Source organism: Cimex lectularius, unplaced genomic scaffold (genome assembly GCF_000648675.2).
Source record: "Cimex lectularius strain Harlan isolate CLEC.00 unplaced genomic scaffold, Clec_2.1 scaffold92, whole genome shotgun sequence".
In the NCBI taxonomy this organism is placed as follows: Eukaryota; Metazoa; Arthropoda; class Insecta; order Hemiptera; family Cimicidae; genus Cimex; species Cimex lectularius.
In genome coordinates, this window is record NW_019942502.1 from 256,091 (window position 1) to 283,820 (window position 27,730).

Here is a 27,730-nt window from a genome sequence, read left to right on the forward strand (position 1 = left end):
TTTTTATAGAAATATAATAGAGTATAGATAAGTTCACTAGTTTCATGGTCCGCTTGACCAATTAATATCTTACAATTAATTAAGGTTTTTAGTTGAGATAAAAAAGTCAATGGCATGAGCAGGATTTGAACCCACGATCTTCGGCTAAATACGCCGATGTTCTACCATTTGAGCTATCGTGACCTCAAATTTAATAAGTTTAAATGAAGTATACCTTCACTAAAGCTCTCCGTGGCCATTTCATTTGTCGCCGAGAATCATATAGATTACACGACATTTGAAAAATGGCCAAAAAAGGAGGGAAAATTCAAAAGGTGGGGTTGAGACGGGAAGTTAGTGTCTGAGTGGATTGAGGTCACGATAGCTCAAGTGGTAGAGCAGCGGCATATTTAGCTGAAGGTCGTGGGCTCGAATCCCACTCGTGCCATTGACTTTTATCTCAACTGAAAACCTTAATTAATTGAAAGTATAGATAAGGTGCTAATTTTTTTCTCACTGATGATGGTGTTCCACTTCCAACTTCATAATACCTCTGGATTTTATCCAAATTAAATGTTATGACCGTTGTAAAGCTGAATTACAGAGGCCAGGTTTGCGCCATTAAGTGCAGTTAAGTTATATATGGATCGTGCTTCAATAAAAATAAAAATTCAAATCCTTACGCTGAGCCTAAGGAAGCTCTCGGAACTCCCAACAAATCCTGATTGAGTCAGCCTATTAAGCATTAAAATAGAACCCAAAGTAAACTTGACAACCCACTAAACAGATCTAGTAAGAAAATTCAATTTTTTTTTTATTGAGATGCCTAGCTACAGATATGAAGTGAAACACTAATAAAAATAAATAAAAAATGGCTGCTTTCATGCCCATATTTCATGGAGGGACATGCTCCATCATTAATCAATTTTGAAACCCAAAGAAAAGCAATCATTAAATCTATATATGTTTTGTGGTCCTGATTGATCGTATTAATTTTTTTTTTATCAAAGGTTTTTGGATGAGATGAAAAAGTTAGTGACATGAGCGGGATTCGAACCCACGACCTCCAGCTCAATACACTCTCTAATTACTTGAGCTACCATTATACACCAAAACAAGGGAAAATTCGAATGGTTGTAGGTTTAGATGAGAAGTTGGTGTCGAGTGGATCGAAGTTACGAAAGTTCAAGTGGTAAAGTAATGGCGTATTGAGCCTAAGGTCGTCGGTTTGAATCCCGCTCGTGACACTAACTTTTTCATTTTAACCAAAAGCCTCACTGCCAATTAATTAATAAAAAGATTAATTGAAAATAGTAATTTGGTCAATAGACAAATAAATATAATGGATTTAACAAGTAAAACAAAGTATATCTTCACTAACAGCTCCCCATGGCCGTTTCAAAAGTCGCCGAGAATCGAATCCTGATTACACTACATTTGAAAAGTGGCAAAAAGGAGGGAAAATTTAAACGGTAGGTTGAGATGGAGAGTTGGTAACCGAGTGGATCAAAGTCACGTTAGCTCAAGTAGTTAAAGCAGTGGTGTATAGAACCAAAGGTCGTGGGTTCAAATCCCGTTTGTGACACTAATTTTTACACCTCAACTAGGGCATTAGATAAAAAAGGATAATTAACTAAAATATAGATGCCTGTATTTACATTCTAAAGCATATAACATGCGTTATTAATAACCTTTATAAATTTATAAGTGTAACTACCTTACATTATCAAGAAACCAGATCTCTTAAAAAACTTGTCACCACTTTTAATAGACTGAAAGTTGCACAAAATAGTACAAAATATTAGATGGTGAAAATATTATAATGCTGTACCTGACAAATTAACACTAAGATTTAAATTTTAAGATTAAAAAAAAAAATAAAAAAGCTAAGGGAAGTAATTTATCAACATCTAATCACATACGCCTTTTAAAGTGTTGTAATACCTAATTCATAGTTGATACAAATAAACTCTTTCTCTTATAAGTTTATATGATTTTTGAATCAAATGAAGGCTAAAAATGTTGATTTAAAAAAATTATTTATTGATTTTCAAGAAAAAATTGTATCCAGGGTTGTTTTAGGGAGAAAAATAAGAATATAACTTTGTTTTTTCTTAAAAAATTAACCCTTATTGCGATGTAGCATGTGAAATGCCAGTAGGTCAAAATATAATTTTTTTTAAAATGAAATTGTTATTAGTTTTCTGTACCCCAAAAATTCAGAATACAAATTTTTGGTTAAAACAAAAAATAATGTTTTCAATTAAAAATTTTTTGTTTTCCATTTGCTTCCTGATTTTTTTTTTTCGAAAAAATGCTTATAAGTTTTTAATGACTCCAGCAACCTACTGTAAACTTTTTAAGCTTCAAGCCCCTCTAAATTAGGCATTAGGCATCCTACTTACATAAATTATAATTGAATAAATAAATAGAAATGTTTGAGTTTGTCAAGTTTAACCTTGTTTTCTCACTTAAAATAACACAAAATCAAAATCTTGTTGACAAAGACTGAAAGAAAGAAGCTTGACAACTGTAATAACTATTTCAATTAATTATTTCTTTTTATCTGAAGTCTTGGTCGAGACGAAAAATTAGTATCGCGAGCGGGATTCGAACCCACGACCTTCTGCTCAACACACCGCTTGAGCTATCGTGACTTTGATCCACTCGAAAATCGTGGGTTCGAAACCCGCTCGTGATACTTTTTCATCTCAACCTAGACTTAGATAAAAAGTATAATAAATTGATACTGTAATAGCATTGAATTTGGATAAAATCAGATGAGTTATGAATTTTTTAATGGTACTAGACATCAATGAGAAGAAAAATTTCCTCCAACACATCCAGACAAAATATGTCAGTTTTTATTGCAATTAAAATCGAATTTATGGGTTTTAAAAGGTGCTTAAAACAAACCTGATTTTTTTTCAATAATAAATTTATCTATTTTACTGAAAGCATCTTGGTTTTTGGAACTTTATATACATTTAATATGATCCTGTGATCTGTATATTATTTTCTACTACGAAAAAAAAAAATCGACTGATATATAATAACCCTGAAATAAATACATATAAAACAAATGTTAAATTTCATAAAATATTTTTTACTCACTCAGAGACGAGTAATATTTTTCATCCTAGTATCACAAAACCAAAAAGTTTCTTTAAAATCGATGATTGGTCTGTAGCCTCTTCCTTATTAGATATAATTTATAATATTTTTTAATTTTAAAACATTTTCTATGCTTTTTTTTTTAATGCACCCTATGTAATTTCATGCTTTTTTTGTTTTACATTTGTTTCTATAATGCATGTTTTATGGTGTTACTGCCTGATAACATGTCAATACAATAGATTATATTTTACATTTATTTTCAAGTTTTTCTGTTGATTTAAGTTTCATTTCATTTTAGGTGTACGGTAAATGAAAGTAAATCAACCAAAGTGGTAAATGATGGGAAGAAGCCTGATGAAAAAACGTCCAATTTGGAGAAAGGGATAAGCGCCGAGCGTCGTAAAGATGATTTATTAGCCAAACACGACTTTTCCAGTTTTAACGTGACCAAAGGTGCGGAAAAAAAGTTTGTATGCAGCGTCTGCCATTATAAAAGTACATCATCGAGTAATTTTAAAATCCACATGATGAAGCACAACAAAGAGTATTTGATCAGATGCGACGTATGCGGGAAAGGTTTTTACAACAGAAAATTTTGCGCCGAGCACAAACAATTGAAACACAGCAGTGAAATAACAATCCACAAGTGTGACAAATGTGATAAAGTATACCACAGCAGCAGTTATTTGAAACAACACTTAAAAACGCATTCCGATTATGAGAAGAAAGCGTATCTTTGCGAAACATGCGGGAAAAAATTCCTCTCCTGGAAAGGCGTGAAAAGGCACAACATGATCGTCCACCTGGGTAGCAGATACAAGTGCGACATATGCAAGAAGGAAGTCAACAGTCTCCAGTCGTTAAACAACCATAAAAAAACGCATTCAGGAGAGAAATCCTTCGTCTGTAAAATATGCGGCAAGGGGTTTATCGCGATGCACAACTTAGTCGTACACGAAAGAGTTCACTCGGGTGAAAAACCGTACAAATGTGATATATGCGATAAAAGTTTTACCCAATGTTCGACCCTCAAGGTTCACAAAAGGTACCACTCGGGAGAAAGGCCGTATCCTTGTTCTTTATGCAATAAAAGGTTCGTGACAAACACACTGATGAAAGTTCATGAAAAAACACACAAATGAGCTAAGTGTTTAATAAGGAAAAGTTTTTTTTTCTTCAAATCATATATTCTGTTCTTCTCTCCAGCCTAGCTCAATTAGCTAAATATAAGGATTACCATCGTCTAAAATATGGAAATAATTATATATTTCATTTTGAAGGAACACCTATATAGTACAAATTTTAATTTTTCTTTTAAAGTTATTATTGGTCATGACAAACCAATAAAAATTTAAACAAAAACTTGCTAATTATTTCTTTTATAGTTTCTTCTTTTCTTTTTTCTGAGCGGGTATTGCTAAGTTAATGTCTTCAGGGTCGAATGCTGGGGTTTTGACTCCTAGAAAATAAATTCAGATCACAAAACAGTACTATTTAACAAATAAAAAAAATTAAATTTTGAAATTGGAAAGTCTAAAATGGTGTTAATTTTACAAGGTAAATATATTTTTCTAAATGATTTGAAGGAAAATGAACCTTTCAAAGTAACCAAGTTACTTTTATTTCCTGTAGCTTTGTACATCAAAAATAGACAAAAAATAAATATTAAAATAACCTAAACATATCATTTAAATAAGTTATAAATAAGTTAATTTTATACAATTTTAATTCATAATGTGAATGTATAAGCACACAATAAATTTGTTTTTTTTTAATTTTCATTAAAAAATAATAAATTGGAGCAACTTTTTATTTTACACTTAAACCACAAAAATATGTTAAATCTTTGGACTTAAAATGTATAATAACAACTGCACAGCTGTTTTTTTTTCTTTTTTTTTATAATAATTACTGAACATGAAAAATATTATATCCAAACTATTATGGAAATAAGGTGCCAACATAATAGTAAAAAAGTTTCAATTATAAATATTGTCACATTGTTTTATAATCTACTAGGAATTGGCAGGACTCAATTTTATTTTTTTAAAAGTGCATTTTTTTTTTTTTTTGACAATTTCTCCGTTAATTCTCTAAATCCTACCCATATCGATTCTTGGCACTTTTTCTTTTTTATATAAATTCGACTAACTAGGCAAAAAATTAAGTACCTTGCTTCTTATAAAATAGGATGTAGGCATTGCTGTAGTCTTCATCCTGCGGACATTGTTTGACAAATTCATTGTCGTTGAAATAATGCCATTCGCCGGTGTGAGGGTGCTGAGTATAAGAAGTATAATGACCAGAAGACACACCTTTATAAATTTAAAATATTTTATTTAAAATCATAAAGAACAAAAAAAAAGTTACCGAAAGCTTACCCCCAATATGGCAAACGCAAGCGTAGAGATCGTAACTGTAACTGCAAGATGCGAAAGATAACCCTGTGAGTGGAAATAAGACTTTTTCCTTTAGCTTTGTGCTAATCTGATTGTGAAAAACAAACCTGTATGCGGAAAATGAAATTAAAATTTACTTTAAAAAATACACAAAAGACAAAAATACGGACACTTTTATTTATTTTTATTTTCAAAAGAACTAGGTACTTTTGACTATACGTACTTTTGATTAAGTTGACTTAAAAAAATTAAGCACATTAAAAATTTGTTGTTTAAGCTGCTGTTATTAATCCTTTACACTCGTTATATTAAAAATAAATAACATTGACTCTTTTATCTCAACCAAAACCTTAATTAATTGAAAAGAATTTATTTGGTCAAGTGGACCACGAAACATAATAAAATGTAATAAGCAAAATGAAGCATGCTTCACTAAAGCTCTACGTGGCCATTTCATTTGTCGCTGAGAATCCAATCCGATTACACAATATTTGAAAAATTGCAAAAAGGATGGAAAATTGAAAAGGTGGGGTTGAGATGGAAGTAAGTGTCCAAGTGGATCGAGGTCACGATAGCTCAAGTGGTAGAGTAGCGTCTATCAAGCCGAAGGTTGTGGGTTCGAATCCCGCTCATGACAGACTTTTTTATCTCAACCAAAACCTTAACTAATTGAAAAGAATTTATTTGGTTAAGCGGACCACGAAACCTAATAAAATTAAAAATAAAGAAAATCAGTCCAAAATAATCCTTTCCAGCGTCANTTTTTAATGAGGGTTTGCACAGCAGAGGTCATATAAACCCTCAGGGTGTTGGTGTTTTTGGAAAAAAAAAAACATTTGTAAGTATGTCGGGTTTGAAGGCAAGGCCACTGGATTCGAACCCGGGACCTTTACCTTACAGTGATGAGCGCCGTGTCAATGCCTAGGCCACCAACACCCCCTATGATTTCAAATAATTATTCTTTTTATGTAAGGTCTTGGATTGAGATGAAAAAGTTAGTGTCATGAGCGGGATTCGAACCCACGACCTTCAGCGCAATGCACCACTGTTCTAACCACTTGAGCTATCGTGACTTCGATCCACTCAGACACCAACTCCCATCTCAAGCTAGTTGGTGTCCGAGTGGATCGAAGTCACGATAGCTCAAGTAGTTAGAACAGCGGTGCATTGGGCTGAAGGTTGTGGGTTTTCAAATCCCACTCATGACACTAACTTTTTCATCTCAACCTTACATAAAAACAATAATTAATTGAAATAATATCATCAATTAGACCACTAAACATATGTTTTTTTTTATTTGTTAAAACTAATTAATTTGAGTAAAAAATTAATTATTCATTTTTTTATCGCATTCAGTAAATCAGCAGCCTTTTGTAGCCGAAGACTCGAGCTGCTCAAAAAAGTAGGAAGCTTAAGAGCAACCACTAGCCAGTTGGCACTATTTCATTGTTTGAGAACCTAACCCTGTTACACTTTTTCCACTTTTCTATAATAAAAATAATAATTTAAAAAAAAAATACACTAACGTACAAAATAAACGCACCACCCTTAAGTTTTAATGTATTTGGATGTATTCATATTTTGCATACCAAAAATAGGAATGGGTGTAAAAATAAGACATTTAAAAAGAAAATGTATGGGGCATCGGTGGCCCAAACGGTTTCGGCGTTGACACAGCGCTCATCACTGTAAGGTAAAGGTCCCGGGTTCGAATGCAGGGCCGCTGAATTCAAACCCGACATACTTACAAATGGGCTTTTTTTCAAAAACACCGCCACCGTGAGGGTTGATATAACCTCTGCTGTTGCGATAAAAAAAAATTTTAAAAAAAATCTAAAGGCAAAAACATTTTTTAAAAAAATGTACCCTTTAATACCGAGTATTTCTACCTCTGGGATGAATCACATTCGTTAAACGCCTTTGTATTCCATGAAACGATTTCTAGTAAAATCCTAAGGAATTCTTTCCCATTCAACAAGTTTACAATACTTTTAAGGTGTTAGGACCTAAGATTCGCCGTCGACCCGAATGTCTTCGATTGGGTTCAAATCTAGACTTTGAAGTTTGAACTGGTCACATCAAGCACTCAATTTCAACCTGAGCTTATTAATAAAATAAGCTCTTTAAGGGGCCTGGCGTTATCCTGCATTAACAAGAAACCCTCTTTTTACAGACGGTCCAAGACCGGCGATGGTGTGGCGTGTGCTGTGTATAGTGAGGGTACAGTACTTCTGGTCGTTGCCCCCTCATTGCAGCATATACATGGCAGAGCTGTATGCGATTTGGCACGCTCTCGAGGCGGTGCGGACCGGGGAGGGCTCAGCCTTCCTCGTATGTATCGACTCTCTGAGCGCTGTCTGGGATATATGCGACAGGTCCTCTGTGGACCCTCTCGTCATGCTCGTTACAGAAATACGCGGAGCTGGAGCCTCTCGGAAAAACAGTGGTTGTTGTCTGGATTCTCGGATACATCGGCCTGGAAGGTAACGAACGCGCGAACGAGGCGGCGAAAGCCGGTACGTCCCACCCTCCGGATCGGACCATCGCGATCAGATCCCCTGATGCTAAACATGCAGTAAAAAATATGATAAAAGAAAGATGGCAGCGTCAGTGGGCGGGGTCGTCGGAGAGGCTCTTGCAAGTCAAGAGCACGACCGGTAGATGGCCCTCAGAGAACCTGAGCAGGAGACGAGGAATCGTCCTCACCCGACTGAGGATTGGCCATACACGGTTGACACATGGGCACTTGTTTTTGGGCCAAAGCCCGCTCTCGAACATGGTAGCGAGTTTCAGAGTCCCCTGTTCCGCTTTTTAGGGGAAATTTGGGTTTTTTTATTGTATATAATATGTCTTATGTGTTGTGTCTATGTTTTGTCTGAGTGCATGTATTTATTAGCGTGAATGGCAAGGGGTAAGGGTGAAATATACATCATCACTGCCCCTCGAACATTGAGAGCGTATGAGTGTGTGTTCGGGGTCGATGGTGGAATATTTATAAAAGTACTCCACCGACCAAACGGAATGAGTGTACTGTATGGATGTATTTATGTGTATGAATGTATTTATTTGTATGAATGTATTGTTTGAAAGGGTAAATAGACTATAGACTTAGTTAGGGGCTGAAAAAAAAACCTCACTGATGTGGGGGGGGGCAAAAGGCACTGCATTGGCCTGCATTGGCCTTAAGAGATAATACGCATTACTAAGAGCAAAATTAGGTAGTAAATTATTAAATCTAACTAAATGTCCGGTGTTTTCATGAATTTTCTTTCAAACCATCATAATTAAATAATTTTGATTAAAACTGAGTGTCCGGTTTTTGTCTTTCAAGTGTATAAAACAGAAATATTACTATTAAAAAAAAAAAATCACCTTTTTAGGTAAACTATCAAATAATCAGGATATCGCCAAACTGTCAATGTTTTTGTTGCACATCTGTTTTCCCGACAGTGCGGGCAATACCACGGATTACTCGAGTCGAGAAGTTCACTGAAATTTTTATAAAATTTAACTAATTATGTATTTAAACCAATAATTAACAATAATTATGTATTTAAAAAATTAATTAATAACCTTTTGCTAAATGATTGTATGCAGTCATTTAGAGTGAGCATCGGTTGCGAGTCTTCAACTTGTTTATCATTTAGCGATGATTCATGACTAGAGTCGACAGGCGAAGAAAATGAAAGGGCGAGAGTATCGCCGTATTTCAACTGGATCTGATCATCCCCGTTCACTTCGCATCCGTGGCAATGCGCATTAAACATACACCTTGAGCATCTGTCGCCCTTGGATGAAAAAAAAAACAACTTAAAACTAGAATTTTTATTTTTATTTTTTAAACTTACTTTTCCCTCGACGAGAAGAAGCCTATAAGGTTCTGAATACGGAGTTATACTAGCTATGGTCTGTTTTAACGAATCTCTAGGGCAAAGATTGGGAAGTCTCAACAATTTTGGATGCCCAAAAAGCTGAACAGCTTTTTGGTTGTTGTTTCCGTCACCGACTGTGTCTACTCTAAATACTAAAGGCACATTTAACATCCTGAACAAAAACATATTTCTCATTAGAATTAATTTTTTAAAAAATTTTGAAAACGTTTCAAACAAAGACAAACATCACTCTTATCTACCTGGTTGTTATTTGTTTATCCATTTTAATTGGATACAAATCTTCAAGCAATATACATTGATGGCATACAGGGCACTTCAATGAAGAACCATAATGCTGAAGAGATGCCTAAAGCAAAAACTTGCCGATTTGTAATTTAATCATGGGGGGGAGTAAATAATTAGATAAAATGGTGCTTACGGTGATACAAGATTCGCAGAGAATGCACGAACAACCTTTGTGCTGCTTCATGTTGCTGTGGACGTCTTCCAGACAAATGATGCAGTGATTATCAGCGAGGGTGTCTTCATTCTTTTAAAAAATAAACTGTCAAATTCAAAAAAAAATTAAACAAATTTTTTTTCGGCTACCTTTGGGTCGATGTAAATATCTTTTCCTTCATCTTTTAAAATAATTTTTTTAAAAGCGTACAAATATCGATCGGAATGATTTAAATGTCTAATTAAATAATTATCATCCTGAAATTGTTTAAAAAAAAATTATTACGCCTTAATAAGAGTTCAGAAAGTTTACTTTAAACAAGACATAAAATATATAATTTACAACCCACCAATAATTTTGATATGTGATGTTGAAAAACTTCAGCTATAATTATCGAATTTGAAGATTCACCATCAAGATCGTTGACGAGTCTGTCTTTAAGCGTTGCTATACTGTCGCAGTACCTGTTCATCTCTAATGTGTATACCCTGGGATTTTTCTTTGAATCGGAGACATAAGTTACATCTTTCAAAAAAGCACTGATTAAAAAAAAGGGCCAAAATTGTACAAAATATAATTATAAATTGTAATTACTTATGATCTTTTGCATCGCGTTCGGGAGCGGAACTGACAGGTACATAAACGGCTCGTAGGTGACTGACACAAATTGGCAAGTAGCGCAAATAACCTGTAAATATTGATAAATAAACAATAATTAAATTAATTAAGGTTTTTAGTTGAGATAAAAAAGTCAATGGCACGAGCGGGATTCGAACCCACGATCTTCGTCTTGATACGCCGCTGCTCTACCACTTGAGCTATCGTGACTTCGATCCACTCGGACACCAACTTCCCATCTCAACCCCACCTTTTTAATTTTCCCTCCTTTTTACCATTTTTCAAATGTCGTGTAATCGGATTGGATTCTCGACGACAATTACGATTCCACATTTGAAAAATGGCAAAAAGGAGGGAAAATTCAAAACGTGCGGTTGGGATGGGAAGTTGGTGTCCGAGTGGATCGAGGTCACGATAGCTCAAGTGGTAGAGCAGCGGCGTATCTAGCCGAAGATCATGGGTTCGAATCCCGCTCGTGTCATTGACTTTTTTATCTCAACTAGAAACCTTAATTAATTGTAATATATTAATTGGTCAAGCGGACCACGAAATTAGTGAATTTAATAATTAAATTTTAAAAGTATGCTTTTCAGATACAATTATTATAGTGGTTGCTGCTTAATCCATGGCTGGTTAATTTTTGCAAAAGTTTATGGAACCAAATAAGCCAATAGATTAGATTAGATTATCTTTATCATTAGATTAGATAAGATTAGACTTGGAGTTGGCTTCTTTCGGACTTGTGATATGTGACCAATATTGGTTTTTTACCAGATCCCAAAGATTTTTCAAGAACTCGTCCATGTATCCTTCAAGATCGGGCTTTTCTTCTCCGAGGAGTAGGAATCTTAGCCTACATAAACCTTCGCAACAAAGGACATGTTCCGATGCCTCTTCTTCCCGGCAATTAAGAGACAGGGTACCAGACCCGGCAGAACCCCTGCTCCTGTGAAAAGCCGAAAATATGGAGGTCTGAAGTCAAGCTGGTAAACCACCTGCGAAGTCAACAATGGATTCAGACTATCTGACACGGGTTAATTTTTGCAAAATTTGGATGGAACCAAATAAGCCAATAGATTAGAGTTGGAGTTGGCTTCTTAGGACTTGCACAACGTGACCAATATTTTTTTTATTTTTTTTACCAGATCCCAAAGCTTTTCCAAGAAGTCCTCCAAATATCCAAATATACAAAGCCTTTGCAGTAACAAAGGAATGTTCCAATCTCTTCTTCTTCCTGGCAATTGAGACATGATGCCAGGACCCAGCAGAACAAACTGTCAGTACGGTCTGAAGTTGAGTGGGATGAACCTCCCGCGAAGCCCACCATAGATTCGTATTATTCAGAGCTGACCCTTGATCCCTTTGAGAGGAGGTCAAGCTTAAAACGCACACCAGACATGAGTGACCAAAGCAAGTCATCAAGTTGCACTTGATGCACATGAAAACTGACTACCGAAAAGGCTTGTTTCTGCCACTCCGAATCTATGCATATGCCTTTGGAGTCTGCAGTGTCCAGTTAGCAGTCCGACCATTATTCTAGTTTTAACAAGTCCTAGATAAATAAATCAATAAGTCTTTCCAAAGCTTTTTGCCAAATAATTTGTTCTTGCCTGGTTAATTCGTGGTGAGAAAAGTAAGAACGGGAAGTTATTTCTTTCCATGGTGTAATGTCTGATTACCAATTGGGTGTTGGGTACAAGAGGTCAACCCACTTTAAAATACATTTTTCACACTCATTTAAAATGCCACAGTTTAAACCCACAACCACGAGTGTAGCAAATAAGTCAGACGTCATAACCACTCAACCACCATGGTCTCCATGATTTATATGTATCTACTAACATGATCTCAGTGATGAAATACAGACAATTTTCCAGGTTTTGTTGAATTGTCTTCACCGTCGAATTTTATCCTAACCTAATTGGAACAATTTAAGTGGCAGCCAGTGTAATAGCAGAATATTTTTAATAATCAATAAATTAACAATAAATCGTAATCGTATGATTGTCCTGAGTTCTTGGATTCTTGGCGAAAAATGAAATGGCTACGATAGCTCAAGTGGTAGAGCAGCGGCGTATCAAGCCGAAGATCATGGGTTCGAATCCCGCTCGTGTCATTGACTTTTTTATCTCAACTAGAAACCTTAATTAATTATAATACATTAATTGGTCAAGCGGACCACGAAATTAGTGAATTTAATGATTTAAAATAAAGGAAAGCTCTCCATGGCCATTTCATTTGTCGTCGAGAATCCAATCCGATTACACGACATTTGAAAAATGGCAAAATGGAGGGAAAACTCATAAGGTGCGGTTGAGATGGGAAGTTGGTGTCCAAGTGGATCGAGGTCACGATAGCTCAAGTGGTAAAGCAGCGGCGTATCAAGCCAAAGATCGTGGGTTCGAATCCCGCTCGTGCCATTACTTTTTTATCTCAACTAAAAACCTTAATTAATTATAGTATATTGGTCAAGCGGACCACGAAATTAGTGAATTTAATAATATGTGCATAATGTCCACTATGTGGACATACGGTATTCAACTATGGGGTTGTACCAAACAGCAATATCAAAATCATACAAACACTCCAAAATAAAATCTTATGTAACATGGTCAATGCACCTTGGTACATAAGGAATAAGGACTTACATAGGGATCTTAAGATCCCTGAAGTCACGGCGGAAATACAAAGATTTGCCGCCAAACACCAGGCTCGCCTCAGCCAGCACGAGAATGTGGAAGCGACAAAACTCTTACATAACCGAAACATGGTCAGAAGATTAAAAAGAACAAAGCCATATGAACTTGTGTAGTTAAAAATGAACAGTGAAATGTAAATCTTATTGTACCAATGGGTTTATTATTGTAAAATTAATGGTTGGTCTAATAAGACCAGTTTTAATAAAAACATTTAATTTAAAAAAAATAATAATATTAATAATAATAATGTCCACTATCTCCTATATTCAAACAATGTCCAGTACATCCTGAAGGGTATGCAGCTTTATCCTCAATGCGATCTTGTTCTCCAGTTGGAAGTGTACGGCTCCTTTTACTGCTGGTAGTACGGAGTGAAACTTTCTGAATCTCTCTTGGATTGTTTCGCCGATGGAAGGTATGATGAGTTCCCAGTGCAATTGGGAATTACGTACAAACTACACTGCGTCTACTGCAATCCTCAGAATTTTGTTCTGTAGTACCTGGATTCTTTTGATTTTGGATGGTGAGGCAGCCCCCTATACTTCAGACTCGTAAAGGCCCAAAGGTCTTATCATGGATTTATAAATCAGGAGAGATATTTCAGGCTTAAGCATGGATTTTCTATTCATTAATGGGTACAGCATACTGAGGCGGGCGTATCCTTCTTGCAGTTTGCTATTAATGTGTATATTATAATTTAGTCTCCTGTCCATTTTAATTCCGAGGTACTTGACAGCACTGTCGGGAGGGTTCCAGGGAATGCTAGTCCCTTCGATATTCAATTCGTTTGGATTGCGGGGTCTTCTCAGAGTAAATATTTTTGCTTCGCATTTGCTGGGGTTGATTGTGAGCTTCCAGGTTTTACAGTCGGAGCTGATTTCAAGGAGCGCTGACTGGACAACATTTCGCGCCTTTTGGATGTCTGTTTCAGTGGCATATACCACGTCAGCATAGGCAGCAATGTTTACTTCTGGAGATGGGAAGTCACTCATGAAAATACTGAATACTTTAGGCGACATCACTGACCCTTGTGGAGTTCCCGAGTTGATACTTTTTTTCGGTTGAATAGCAATTGCCAACTCTGACTTTAAATTTTCAGACTTTGAGAAAGGAGCTTAGTACCTCAAAGGTTTCAGGATTCCCATACGTTCTAACTTATACCTTAATCCAGCGTGCCATACCCTATAGAAGGCCTGTTTTAAGTCCAAGAAAGCAGCAACTGTACGGCATTTGCCCTCTCCTTGCACCACATTTTCATGGATTCTGCATATTTGATGGTTGAATGATGTGAGCAGAAACCAAATTGATATACGGGGATGGTATCTGCTGAGAAGGCAAGGAGGCGTCTCTTTATGCATTTCTCATACAGCTTACCCATTTAGTGAGGAGGGCTTATTGGCCTATAAAAAATATTGCATTGCACTAATAAATAATAATATTGCACTATAACTGACAATATTGGAAAAACGACACGAGCGAGACTGGTCGGTTCTGTTTGGTGGAATAGTGAAACAGACACAATAACCACTAGTGAAACCGCAGTGTCTGTCAGCTGTGAAAAAAAAACCACTACGTGAAACTACCTTGGGTTCCATTTTGGCTCACGTCTAAGCTGTAACCGACACACACAGATAAAATGACAGGAAAGACGTTTCAAAATTACACTATCAAAACTGATTTTGACAAATGGTCTAGAACTTTGGGTCACCGATAAGCATACCAATAACCAACAGTCCTTTTTTTCACAGTCAAAAAATTTTCCAGGATCAACGATAAACTTTCCTCCTGAGCCCATTGCCTATGTCCAATCCCTATAACCCTGTCATACAACTTAGGCAGGGAAGATCATTAGACCTTACTAGTACTTACGTTGCGAGAGAATTAAAAATTATTGCTCCTCTCAAGATCCAGCATCAATGAAAATATGTACATAATCATCTCATTATACGTGTTAGACGTTTGAGGCCACGGTGTTCTGCATACCTTTGAGTTTAACACTTTCACCGAGGATGATACCAAAATGGTATCAAGCTCTCATTTCTTTCAAAACTCAAAAAAAATATCCTCCTGGTAAACAAGCCCAATGAAAAAGGTCCAAACTACTGCAAGTGGAAACTAAGAAGAAAATCTTTTTACTGCAACAGGGAGACTAGTATCAGCCAGACACGTGTCCTTGTGAGTACAGAACAGACGTGACGTACGTGGACAGTGTGTGTGTGTTTAAAAAGAACTTTTTTCCTTTTCCTTTTGTCCTTGGACTTCCGATGGGTGGAAGAGCCATGAAAAGAGAAGAAAGGACCAGTACAAGAAGTTTTATTTTATTTTTTAAGAATTTGTTTTCAAACTGTGTGGTTTTGTTTTTAATTTTTTTTTTTCTGTTAATACATTATTTTATTTTTATTGTTGCATTTTTTATTTATTACTCCGAGGGTTAACTGTTTCCTGGGAAAGAAAAACAGTGTGGAGCCTGATTTTTGGAAAAAGAAGCCACCATGGGAAAATCTCAACAGAGCCCAGGCAGAAGGTAATTTTTTTAAATTATATCAGTAATTTTTTTTAAATTATATCAAACTTTATTGGTAAATATATTTAAAAAATAAGATCTTACCGTACTCTTAAATTGACCCTGAAAAGTTTCTACGATTACGCTTCTATTAGATGATAAATGATCCTGCCAGTGTTTATCAGCGTCTAGTTCGCCAGATGCTTCGAAACTGAGATTTGAAGAGTTGCTCGTCTCAAAACTAGACCCTTCGCCTTTACCCTTGAATTTGTCTTCTTTCCTTTCACATTCCATTCTGTGAATGATCAATTTTTTTTTTTTAAATTGTAAAAAGTCTAGTGAATATGTTTTTACCTTTGGTTTTTTTCAAGCATAAATTGTTCTCCTAATTTTTGCCTTTCTTTTTCAATTTTTGTGTTTTTCTCTTCGTCCGATGAGCTCGAGTTTAGCTTGACTCGTTTCAAATCCAATCCTTCTTTAAGTTCCGCAGGATTAGAAAAGTGCGTCACTGTCGTTTTACATCTCTTCCCGCTGGTGTTATTTTCATAAAGTTGAAACGAATTAGTATTCCTTATTAAATTATCTGTCCTTGGATACTTTTCAGAGTCAAATCTTCAAAAAAAAAAAAAATTTGTCAAAAATAACACACAATCACAACAAAACAATAAAACTATACCTCAGTTCATTATTAGCCTCTTCTTCTGTAACTAAAACATTTTTTGAATCGACCGGACTCGGTTCTTTAATAATATCTTCTAAGCCGGTAAAAGGTCTTATTGTATTGTTGAGAATGATTTTATTCTCCGGCGACGACCCAGTGCATATATTGTTCAATTGCTTATCACAGTTTTTACTATCACATTTTTCAATATGGGCCAATCCCTTGTTGTTCATTTCAGCCAAATTGTTCACAACGGTTTTCTTTGCGCTGAACTTATTTACAATGGAATTGTTGAAAGTTTCCTTTTCCGACATTCTAGACTCTGTACATGAGACAAAGCCAAGAACTTCACTTTTACTGCTCGTCGACTGAGCCTGCTCACAGAAGTTGATTTTTTTCTAAAATACAATGAATTACATTGAATAAAATGTTATTAATGGCAAGGATATTGTTTAGTTTTAATAATACGATAATTTTAAAAGTTAAAATTTTCAATCGCAAATCATGAAAGTACCAACAAACAGTTCAGTACACCAGTTAAGTTCATTATCTATCCGGTTGTAAAATAAGTCCATAGCATTTTCAATATCAATAATTCTATTGGTTACACACTCTAAAATGGGTGTTTTAATTTGTCGAGTTCATTCAACATCCCGTATTTTTACAAGGTATTTTACTAATCTAAAATTGAATGGAAAATAGTGCATTTTTAACATTTATAATTTTTATTTTGTGGCCACAAAGAGAAAACAATAGCGCAAACTGGTAGAAAATTTGTGTTGTGTATGGTGTTAATTCTTTATGAGAAAGGCACCATCCATAAGGGGTTTGCTCGCTTCAGAAGCGTAAATTTTGCTTAATAAAGGGCTCTAGTTGGCCTTCAACCAGATAACCAAATTTCAGCTTTTGACACAAGTGACCCACAGAGATTCTTAATCCATCTCATATAAGCATTTCAAAGCATCTGAGAGCAACTGGATATTTTTTTCCTAGTAGTATATGGGTCTTCAGGGCACCATTGTGGCCAAGTGGTTAAGATGTCCATCCAACTAGCTTTTTAATTGAAAATGGTGAATTTTTTTTAATATAGTTATTCAGATATCGTGAGATGCGGTCGGGTGTGATGTAGGTTTCAGAAAAAACATTTTCTTTATCGTGCCAACGTTTCGATCTTTTATTGAGATCATCTGCAGGGCTCAAAGTGTTTGTCTTCTGTGTAATTGTGCCATCCTTGCGTGTCGTGTTGAGAGTGCCCACGACACACAAGGATGGTACATTTACACAGAAGACAAACACTTTGAGCTCTGAAGATGATCTCAATAAAGATCGAAACGTTGGCACGATAAAGAAAATGTTTTTCTGAAACCTACATCACACCCGACCGCATCTCATGATATCTGAATAACTATCGATTAACGGTCACTAATTTCTACACACTTTTTTAATATATTATGTGTATGAGGGTAGAAGGCTATCATGAAAAAAGGGCCAGGGGCGACGGTGGAATTGAAGTCATGACCTGGAGTTCAAGAGTCTATCACTAACCACTTGGCTACCACGGTTCTCAAAAAATGTATTGTAAAGTGGTTTGACCCATCATCTGCGACACACATTTGAAAATGACAGGAATTGCTTTCCTTTATTTTTGTTTAGATTCTTCACTTGCTGACTGAGAAGAATTGAGTTCCTTCTTTGATTTCTTTTTAAAACAGTTTAAATGTCCCGTTTTTAAAAAGATTTATAATAGGATGAAGTGGTTCTTTTACCACTACGTTCAAAGAGGAAAATTTCCAAAAACCAGATTACATCCCAAGAAGGTAACGTATATTTGGTGGAATCTGAATGACCTGCTTTATAAGGTTCTTCAGCCCAACGAAAAATTAATTTTGGTGTATAATATACATAACTGGCGTGATTAAAGTCAAGACCAAAAATGACCAGCATTGGCTACAAGCAATTTTCCCCCCACTGGGATACCCCCTGAGTATCTGCATAAGCACCGGAAATTGTTGGAGCTGAGATATGCTACCCAACCTCTAGCATATTCTCCTGACCTTGCCCCTTCAGACTTTAACTCTATCAAAGAAAAAACTTCATTTGAGGATTTCAGAAATCTGTTTGTTTAAAAAAAAATTGATTTTTTTAAAGGATATTTCAACTATGAAGTACCCTCGGGTAGACGGTGTTTTTGAAAACAAACAGCCCATTTGCAAGTATGTCTGGCTCAAATGAAGGGGTGCTGGATTCGAACCGGGAACCTTTTCCTTACAGTGATGAGCACTTTGTCAACACCTAAACTGTTGCAGCTAATGATGCCTCCTATTTAAATTTGTTTAAAAGTACCTTTAATTTTCATCGAATTTACCGTTAAAAAAACCCTACGGACTTATTTATAACCCCATATTCTACTATTTAGTTTTCAATTCAAACTTAATTATTTCAATTTTGTATTTAAAACACAGGATTTAAGGTAAAAACATTCTAAATTTAAGGAATATATCGGTCACGATATAAAATGGATGGGTTGTAGATATCGTTCCTCTTCCAACTCGGAAATTTACTATGTTTGAAAGCATAAGTTTCAGCATAAGTAAATATTCGTATTTTGTTAACTTTGCAAATTATTAATAATTGTTTAAAAATTCTGATGAAGAAGATTACTCGAAAGCCTGAAGGAACAGAAGGGTGATGAACTGAAATTTGTTCTTTATCAATTGTTTTTAGCATTGGCTTGTTGAATTGTCATTGCTATCAATTTTCCTTCAGAATGTGTTAAAAAACATTTTGATAAAAAAAATTATAAAAAAAAGACCAAACAACAGCTCTTAATTATAAGTTATGCTAATAGCTTATAAGATATAACCCCTACTGTCAAGATTCAAGTGTCAGATGATCAGGGAGGTTCCTGATAGCCTTGAAACAAGAAAGACAACTACTGATTTTTTTTCTCTCCCCCTCTCACTCTTTCTCTAAAGCTATCCCAAATATCAATACTGATTCAAAACATTCTAAACAGTGTGAAAATTCACGTCTGATCTCATAAATGACTCCTTTCCTTAATCAAAAAAAAAGCACCAGGACAAAATTATTGAAAGCTTGTAAATAAAATCTACCCTTTTTAAAGTGTAAATTGTATGAAATGAATTATGAAAATTTTATAAAAACAGTGCAGCAAACAGCTGAACTAGCTTATAAATAACTTACAAAATTAATTAAATATTAAAAAACGCTAGTTTGCCTTAACGACTACCTCGAATAATACAAAATTTGATTCTACATCTCAAAATAAATAAAGTTAGAAATAAAAAAAAATGACTGCCTAATAAATCTGGTTTTCTCCTCTAAATCGATTTTAAATTTTAGGATTGGGATAATTTTAATATTAAGTGTACAAACAAATCAAAAAAGTTGGTCTGCCTAATCTCACGTGTTGGTCTGTTAGACGTGTTCCAGAATTTTACCATGACTCAGCTTGTCCCGTTGTTCTTCTCATTATTTAAAATGTCAAAAAGCATCTGACAGAGCAATCCAGCGAGGATGAATAAACCAAATTGATAGATAACAAAGGAACCGAGTGTTTTGCTTTTACCTTTAAATTTGCCTTATTTGATTTTTTTTTTTTTTAATATAAACTTATTATAATGAAGGCTGATTAATATTGAAATTATTTATTTTTCCCATCTCAATAAGAATGGTAGAATAATAATCCTGATTCATACAAAGTTTCAAATGTTTCATAAAATAAGATTTAAAACTTTATTGCAAAATTTATCATTTATGTTCTTATAAATTTTGATTGTTTTTTGTTTATGAAAGAATAAGAATAAATAATTGTAAAACAAATAACAAGTGTTTGCAAAATAAAAAAATATGGCATCTAACAAAAGATGGTTTTAAAATTCAGCTGGTGTCTTCTCAAATCAGTTTTAAAATTATTTTCAAATAGCAGAACCTTTAATAAATTAACAAAACAAAAACAAATACAAGTAAATTATTACCATGTCGTTCCCTTCTTCAAAAGATTCATCCTGATTTTTACAGCACAATTTATTTTTCAAAGCAGTATTCAGTTGTTCATGAAGTCCATTGAGTAAAAGTGCGAGGAACTCTTGGCAATCATGCTGCAACAAAGGGCAAAAATCATGAAACATTCTAAAGCAGAAACATACCAAGACGAAGAGAAAAAGTCTACCTGTCTGTAGTCATTGAACTGAGGAAAATGTTTTGCTAAGGAGTTTTTGAAGTCTGCCGGGAGGACAGAGTGCTGCTTTCCGCTCCACATGGTTTTGGCAAGATCTGCGAGGCCGATAGTCAGCGACTGGTGAGGAGGGATCTGAGCATTAAGGAGGGTTGAAACAATCGGTGCTGTTGCCATCAGGCATTGGACACCAGCGCTCATGAAACACGTGTTCCCGAGGTTCCATAGACCGCATACTCCTGCTTCACCCATACCAGGCCCTGCTGGAGGACAAATACAATAAAATCAACAGTTCATTTATAATGTCAGTGGAATTCTATAAATAAATATCCATGTTTACCATTTTTCTTCATTTATACTTTTTAAAGATGATTTACAACCTTTTTTCCCCAATGAAGTTTTCGTTGATTTTACAAAATTATTGTACTTTCTAACAAATTAAATGCTATTATAGTATATTGGGCACATATTTTTACTTTATCATTTTTTGGATTTTCATATGTGAAAAATAAAATTGACAGAATACCACACAGGTGGACAATTTTTTTTTTTTTTACAAAAATGAATTAATAGGCTTTACCAAAAAATAAAACATGCATTAATTTTTCAAGACAAAAACAATGAAACGTTCAAATTCATTTTGAGTTCTTCGAAAATCTTGTTTGGAGGAAAAAGGACTGATGGATACATTTTGGATGTCTGGTCGATTTCATCCTTATCCTTCTTTAAAACTTTACTTGTTCAAAGTGTTAGATTTATTATTTATATCCAAGGGCTAATAAGGTAACTGGTTTCATGAAACTGGCTGGTTGAAATATACAGACATGCAAAATTGTTTCATGAAACTCGAGTTGCCTAAGTTTCATGAGTTTCGTGAAACTTGAAACTCGGGTTTTTGTCATTTATTTTGATCGAAATGTTATACATTAAAGTTATTGATTAAAATTCGTAGACATGCACACCACATTTCATGAAACTTGAGTTACAGCCACCACTAAAGACAAACAGCTTCTACATGGAATGACATCAGAAAACCTATTTCATAATACAATTTCTTCGCTGTGTGCAATCACTTGAAACTGGCTGCGTGAAACAAGTTTCTTGAACTCAGTTTCAAGAGACCATGCACAACACGTATCAAGAAACTCGAGTTGCTTGAGTAACATGAAAATTGAAACGAGTTTCAATAAACCTATTATTGATTGAAATTAACAGACATGCACATTTCATGAAACTCGTCCAGGATGAAATCCATTCCCATGATTGCCAATTTCATACGAACCTCCCAGCCATCATAATTTTCAAATACAAAAACTCTCTTTCCGATAAATTCCCTCCAACCCTCCTCGCCGATTAAAGACAATGGTCAAGAGATCTACTTTCCAGAGATAATGACACTAACTTTGATTAAATAGAGAACACTTAGGACTTATAGGATTGCTGTGGGTTGTTTCTCTATTCTCGTTTATTTGTTTTATACTCAGTTACTTGGTACCCAACTGAGAGTAGTAATGCACTACAAATCAATTTTTACAAAAAGTTTTCATGAAACCTATTGATTGAAATACAGACATGCACATTGCATTACACGAAACTTGAGTTACCTTAGTTTTGTGGGTTTTATGAAACGAGGTGAGGATGTCTCTGTGTATCCCAATCAATCGGTTTCACAAAACTCGAGTTTCAGGTTTCATGAAATCTATTTCAAGAGATCATGCACAATACGTTTCATGAAACTCGAGTTGCTTGAGTGTCAGGGGTTTCATGAAACCGCTTGATTGAAATACACCGAGACATGCCCACCACGTTTCATGAAACTCGAGTTACAGCTACCACCAAAGACAAGCAGGTTTTCATGCAATGACGTTGTGAAACTTTTTTCATAATACAATTTGTCTGATGTGGACAATCTCTTGAAACTGATTCAATATCCTCTGTACCCAAAAAGCACAATCCATAATGCTCAGAAAATCCTTGATGCTCTCATTTATGTATATAATATTCCTTTAGTCCAAGATATAACCCACTCCTGTTATCGCCAATTTCATACAAACCTCTCAACGACCAAAAAGCTTCAAATACCAAAACTCTTTTCCCAATAAATATCCTCCAACCCTCCTTGCCGAATAAAAAGACGATGGTCAAGAGATCTCTTTTCCAGTGATAGTGGCCCTAACCTCGATTAAATAGACAACACTTAGGACTCTTGGAGTTCTATGGGTAATTTGTTTTTTACACTAATTGTTACTTGGTACCCAATTGAGGGAAGTTGTAATGCATTGTAAATAAAATTTTAAAAAAATATTTCATGAAATGTATTGATTGAAACACAGACATGTACATTGTGTTTCATGAAACTAGAGCTATCTGAGTTTCGTGGGTTTTGTGGGTTTTGTGAAACAGGGTGTGCAAGTTTCTGTGTATCCCAATCAATCGATTTCACAAAATTTGAGTTTCAAGTTTCAAGAAACAAGTATCTTCAACTTAGTTTCACGAGATCATGGACAACATGTTTCAAGAAACTTAAGTTGCTTGAGTTTCAGGAGTTTCATGAAACCATTATTGATTGAAATTCAAGCCATGAGCACCAGGTTTTATGAAACCGCTTGATTTAAATACACCGAGACATGAACACCACATTTCATGAAAGTTGAGTTACAGTGTAACACCCGTTATCAAATAGTAACGACATTTACTATTAATTAACCTTGAATTAATAAATAAAATAAAACGAGGTAACTTTTAATTATTCCACATTTATTGAACACAAAATCCCAATAAAGCCAACACCAAATAATGAATAAAGCCTTCCTTATTTTAAATTAAACTAAAATACTGAATTTATACGATAATAAAGGAAATCAAATTAAACTAATTTTCAACTCCACATAAGCAAATAAAATGAAACATATATTATAAATCAAAGGTACTCAATCCTGTGAATCCTTATTCCTTGGGATCTCTCGCACACCTGAGTTCCGAGGTCCAGTTTGCTCTCCCTCTTATTGTTTATCCGAGATACCCAATCCTAATCATAGGGCTCGTGACAACAGCCACCACCAAAGAAAAACAGCTTTTTCATGCAATGACGGTGTGAAACTTTTTTCATAATACAGTTTGTCTGATGTGGACAATCTCTTGAAACTGGTTCAATATCCTCTGTACCCAAAGAGCCCAATCCATAATGCTCAGAAAATCCTTGATGATCCCATTTATGTATATAATATTCCTTTAGTCCAAGATATAACCCACTCCTGTTATCGCCAATTTCATACAAATCTCTCAACGACCATAAAGCTTCAAATACCAAAATTCTTTTCCCGACGAATACCCTCCAACCCTCCTTGCCGATTAAAAAGACGATGGCCGAGAGATCTCTTTTCCAGTGATAGTGGCCCTAACCTCGATTAAATAGAGAACACTTAGGACTCTTGGAGTTCTATGGGTAATTTCTGTTTTATACACTCGTTACTTGGTACCCAATTGAGGGAAGTTATAATGCATTGTAAATAAAATTTAAAAAAAAAGCTTCATGAAATGTATTGATTGAAATACAGGCATGTACATTGTGTTTCATGAAACTCGAGTTATCTGAGTTTCGTGGGTTTTGTGAAACAAGGTGTGCAAGTCTCTGGGTATTTCAATCAATTGGTTTCACAAAATTCGAGTTTCAGATTTTATCAAACCTATTTCAAGAGATCATGCACAACACGTTCCATGAAACCCGAGTTGCTTGAGTTTCAGGGGTTTCATGAAACTATTATTGATTGAAATTCAAGCCATGCGCACCAGGTTTTATGAAACCGCTTGATTGAAATACACCGAGATATGCCCACACGTTTCATGAAACTCGAGTTACAGCCACCACCAAAGGCAAACAGGTTTTCATGCAATGACGTTGTGAAACTTTTTTCATAATACAATTTGTCTGATGTGGACAATCTCTTGAAACTGATTCAATATCCTCTGTATCCAAAGAGCCCAATCCATAATCCTCAGAAAAATCCTCGATCATCTCATTTATGTATATAATATTCCTTTTGTCGAACATATAATCCATTCCTGATATCACCAATTTCACACAAACCTCTCAACGACCAAACAACTTCAAATACCAAATTCTTTTCCCGAAGAAGACCCTCCAACCCTCCTTGCCGATTAAAAAGACGATGGCCGAGAGATTTCTTTTCCAGTGATAGTGGCCCTAATCTTGGAGTCCTGTGGGGAATTTCTGTTTTATACACTTATTGTTACTTGGTACCCAATTGAGGGAAGTTGTAATGCATTGTAAATAAAATTTAAAAAAAAAAGCTTCATGAATGCATTGAGTGAAATACAGACATGTACACTGTGTTCATGAAACTCGAGTTATCTGAGTTTCGTGGGTTTTGCGAAACAAGGTGTGCAAGTTTCTGTGTATCCCAATCAATCGGTTTCACAAAACTCGAGTTTCAGGTTTTATGAAACCAGTTTCTTTGGTGTGCAACCTGCCTAGCAACAAGAGCAACAGTTGCAACTCATCATTGCACTTTATAATTTTAAAATTTAATTCTTTTCTGGTAAACAAACAGGTTCCTACTCGTACTTTTTGTACTGGCAATCACTTTTTTTTTGTCAATATGAAAATAAATAAAATTTGTGCTTACTCAACGAGACGCCCTCGATGTCGTCCTCCGGGCAGATGTCAGTCGGGAAAATGGGAATACAGTTCTCAAAAGCTGAGGACGTCGCATCCTTCGACATATCCAGGAATTTGATGTCAACGTTGTTATCGTTCCTGAAGACGAAAAGTAGATTTAGAAACATGTCAATCGTACTGTCGAAACCCGAAAAACTATCGTTATAAAATGTATTTTTTTAATTTTAATTTTTTTTATTTACCATGTGTTCAGGTCTCGCAAGTTGATCGCCGGTGTGCTTTCGATATCGAAAAAGTCATCTTCTTCATCCTCGCAGACGTAAGACTTGATTGTCTTCGAAACAAGGAAAATTTCAGAGACAGAATCGTCCGATTCATCCTCGACAAGGATCCCGACATCACATTCCATTTTATTTATAATAATTATTTTAAAAAAATTACACACTACATGGTTTTTTTTTTAAAGAAAACCCCGAGCACTTTTCAAGTTCTTGACAAGAAACAAAGCTCGGGAGAGAGAGAACCTCGCCTTCGAAGGACAAAGCTCTCTCCTTTTTACGCCCTAACACAACCCGTCAACATAATTATCCGATTATTTTGAAAAATTTACAAATTTTATGGTATGACAATCCGGGTGGAATTGAGTTTTGAGACGGTTTGACTCCTTTTATGAAACCATGCCGGCCATCGACTCGGACTGCGTTCCATCTGAGATAACGGGTCGATGCTTGAGCGACCCGCTCGTTTCAAACTTGGATTTCTCGGATTCTGAACTTCCTGGTCCGCATCGTCTCGCTTGGTCCGAACAAGGAGCTTTCCTTTTATACAAAGGCCTAATGTAAGACATATTACTGTAGGTTTATCGAAACAAAATTTATCCAAAGTATCAGTCATTATGTATTAAAACAAAACTTTATTTATTTCATCAAATTTGTGCCATACTCTAACCGTTGAAAGTAGACTAATATGAATGATAAGTATAAACAAAAGTGGACCAAGATGTCAGCCTTGCGGTACATCCACAGAATTGCAATTTACAAGCCCAACAGCAATTAACCTTAAATTTTGATACTTATTTAAATAAGCTTAAAAACACTTACTCTTTGTTTGTTTAAATATGTAAATCTGTGGTAGTTTAAAAGCTAGATATCTCTAACAGAGAGAGCAAAAAAAAAAAATCTGTTCTATTAACACAAAATCAGGAGCACAATTTGAATGTAATAAATTCAAAAAATATATTGATTCTCTTTTTTTTTTGATATTTTGAATATGAATGAAAGTAGAAATAAAAGTGGTCCAAGATGTCAGCCTTGCGGTACACCCACAGAATCGCAATTTAAAAGCCCGACAGCAATTAACCCTAAATTCTTATACTTATTTAAATAAGCTTAAAAAACTTACTCTGTGTTTGTTTAAATATGTAAATCTGTGGTAGTTTAAAAAATAGATATCTCTAACAGACAGCAAAAAAAAAAAAAAAAAATCTGTTCTGTTAATACAAAATCAGGAGCACAATTCATATGTAATAGCTAAGGAATCAAATGGGAAAGAGGAAAAATTCAAAAAATATTTTGTTTCTCTTCTTCATTGGATATTTTTCATCTGGATTATAAAAACTTCTTAAGCTTTTCCTTTGATTTATTTTTAAATGTATTTTGAGTCTCTTTCAACCTCCTCCTCAGTACATTTTTTATTTGGAATCTCAACAACCGACTTGAATCTGAGTTTTTCTAATCGAAAAGTTTTATAGAATGTCAAAGCATTGGAATTGGTTGGCCCTCACATACTGAAATGGGCTAAAAATTACATACACATATGAAAATAGACTTTTATACTTGCATATTTCACAATACATAAAAGACATTTTGTTTGTGCCCCACATCAATCAGTGAAAGTGATGATGTGAATGACAAGCAAAAACAAAAGTGGACCAAGATGTCATCCTTGCAGTACACCCACAGAATTGCAATTTAAAAGCCCGACAGCAATTAACCCTAAAACCTGATACATATTTAAATAAGTTAAAAAAACCTTAAAAAAAAGCTTCAGGCAGGATAACTTTCAAACCATCGTAGAACCTTGCATATATTTTAAGAAAAAAAATCATACTGTGAGATATTTGATCTGAAAAGGAAACTCTTATCATATTTATTTTTACAATTTCTCAGAAATCAAATGAAGTTTTAATCCATGGCTTAACAATCATTCTGGCTGTGTTCTGTACTTGAATGTTAAGTAATGAAAAAGCTTAGCCAATAATTTTGACAAAACCTGATTATATAATAAAATAAGCAGACTCAACTGGCACTCTCAACACAACACGCAAGAATGGCACAATTACACAGAAGACAAACACTTTGAGCCCTGAAGATGATCTCAATAAAGGTCGAAACGTTGGCATGATAAAGAAAATATTTTTCTGAAACCTACATCACACCAGACCGCATCTCATGATTTCTGAATAATTAATAATAAAATAAGTTTAATTATGTATTTTTTGTATCTGTTTTCCATGTATTTTCTTTTATGAGACAGTCTGTAAAGTAGAGAATTGATGGGTTTTTGGAATTTTTTTAAGGAAATTT

The 27,730-nt window shown here is 34.9% G+C and overlaps 2 protein-coding genes across 4 annotated transcripts in view; one reads left to right on the forward strand and one right to left on the reverse strand.

Annotated features, from left to right (window-relative positions):
- Positions 1 to 4,262, forward strand: part of LOC106666676 (zinc finger protein OZF-like) — an 18,262-nt gene extending 14,000 nt beyond the window's left edge. The window contains exon 4 of the mRNA XM_024230396.1: positions 3,395 to 4,262. Coding sequence (XP_024086164.1) covers positions 3,395 to 4,238 — 844 coding nt within the window. The 3' untranslated portion in view covers positions 4,239 to 4,262. The remainder of the gene's footprint in view (positions 1 to 3,394) is intronic.
- LOC106668434 (ubiquitin carboxyl-terminal hydrolase 15-like) lies at positions 4,234 to 25,860 on the reverse strand. 3 transcript variants are annotated; one of them, XM_014397195.2, is made up of 18 exons: positions 25,388 to 25,860; positions 25,153 to 25,283; positions 20,501 to 20,766; positions 20,307 to 20,429; positions 16,324 to 16,706; positions 16,002 to 16,259; positions 15,753 to 15,942; positions 10,422 to 10,515; positions 10,177 to 10,352; positions 9,977 to 10,084; positions 9,807 to 9,917; positions 9,628 to 9,734; positions 9,344 to 9,539; positions 9,069 to 9,283; positions 8,868 to 8,984; positions 5,478 to 5,602; positions 5,268 to 5,411; positions 4,234 to 4,555 (listed from the first exon to the last, which is right to left on the reverse strand). In XM_014397195.2, the coding sequence occupies exons 1-18, from the start codon at positions 25,552 to 25,554 to the stop codon at positions 4,476 to 4,478; spliced, it is 2,991 nt and encodes a 996-aa protein (XP_014252681.1). In that variant the 5' UTR covers positions 25,555 to 25,860; the 3' UTR covers positions 4,234 to 4,475. The 3 variants fall into 3 exon arrangements, with proteins under 3 accessions (XP_014252681.1, XP_024086161.1, XP_014252692.1); XM_024230393.1 differs by having other exon boundaries at positions 20,501 to 20,769; XM_014397206.2 differs by lacking the exons at positions 25,153 to 25,283; positions 25,388 to 25,860 and adding an exon at positions 20,847 to 20,983 and having other exon boundaries at positions 20,501 to 20,769.
- Between the last annotated feature and the right edge of the window lie 1,870 nt (positions 25,861 to 27,730).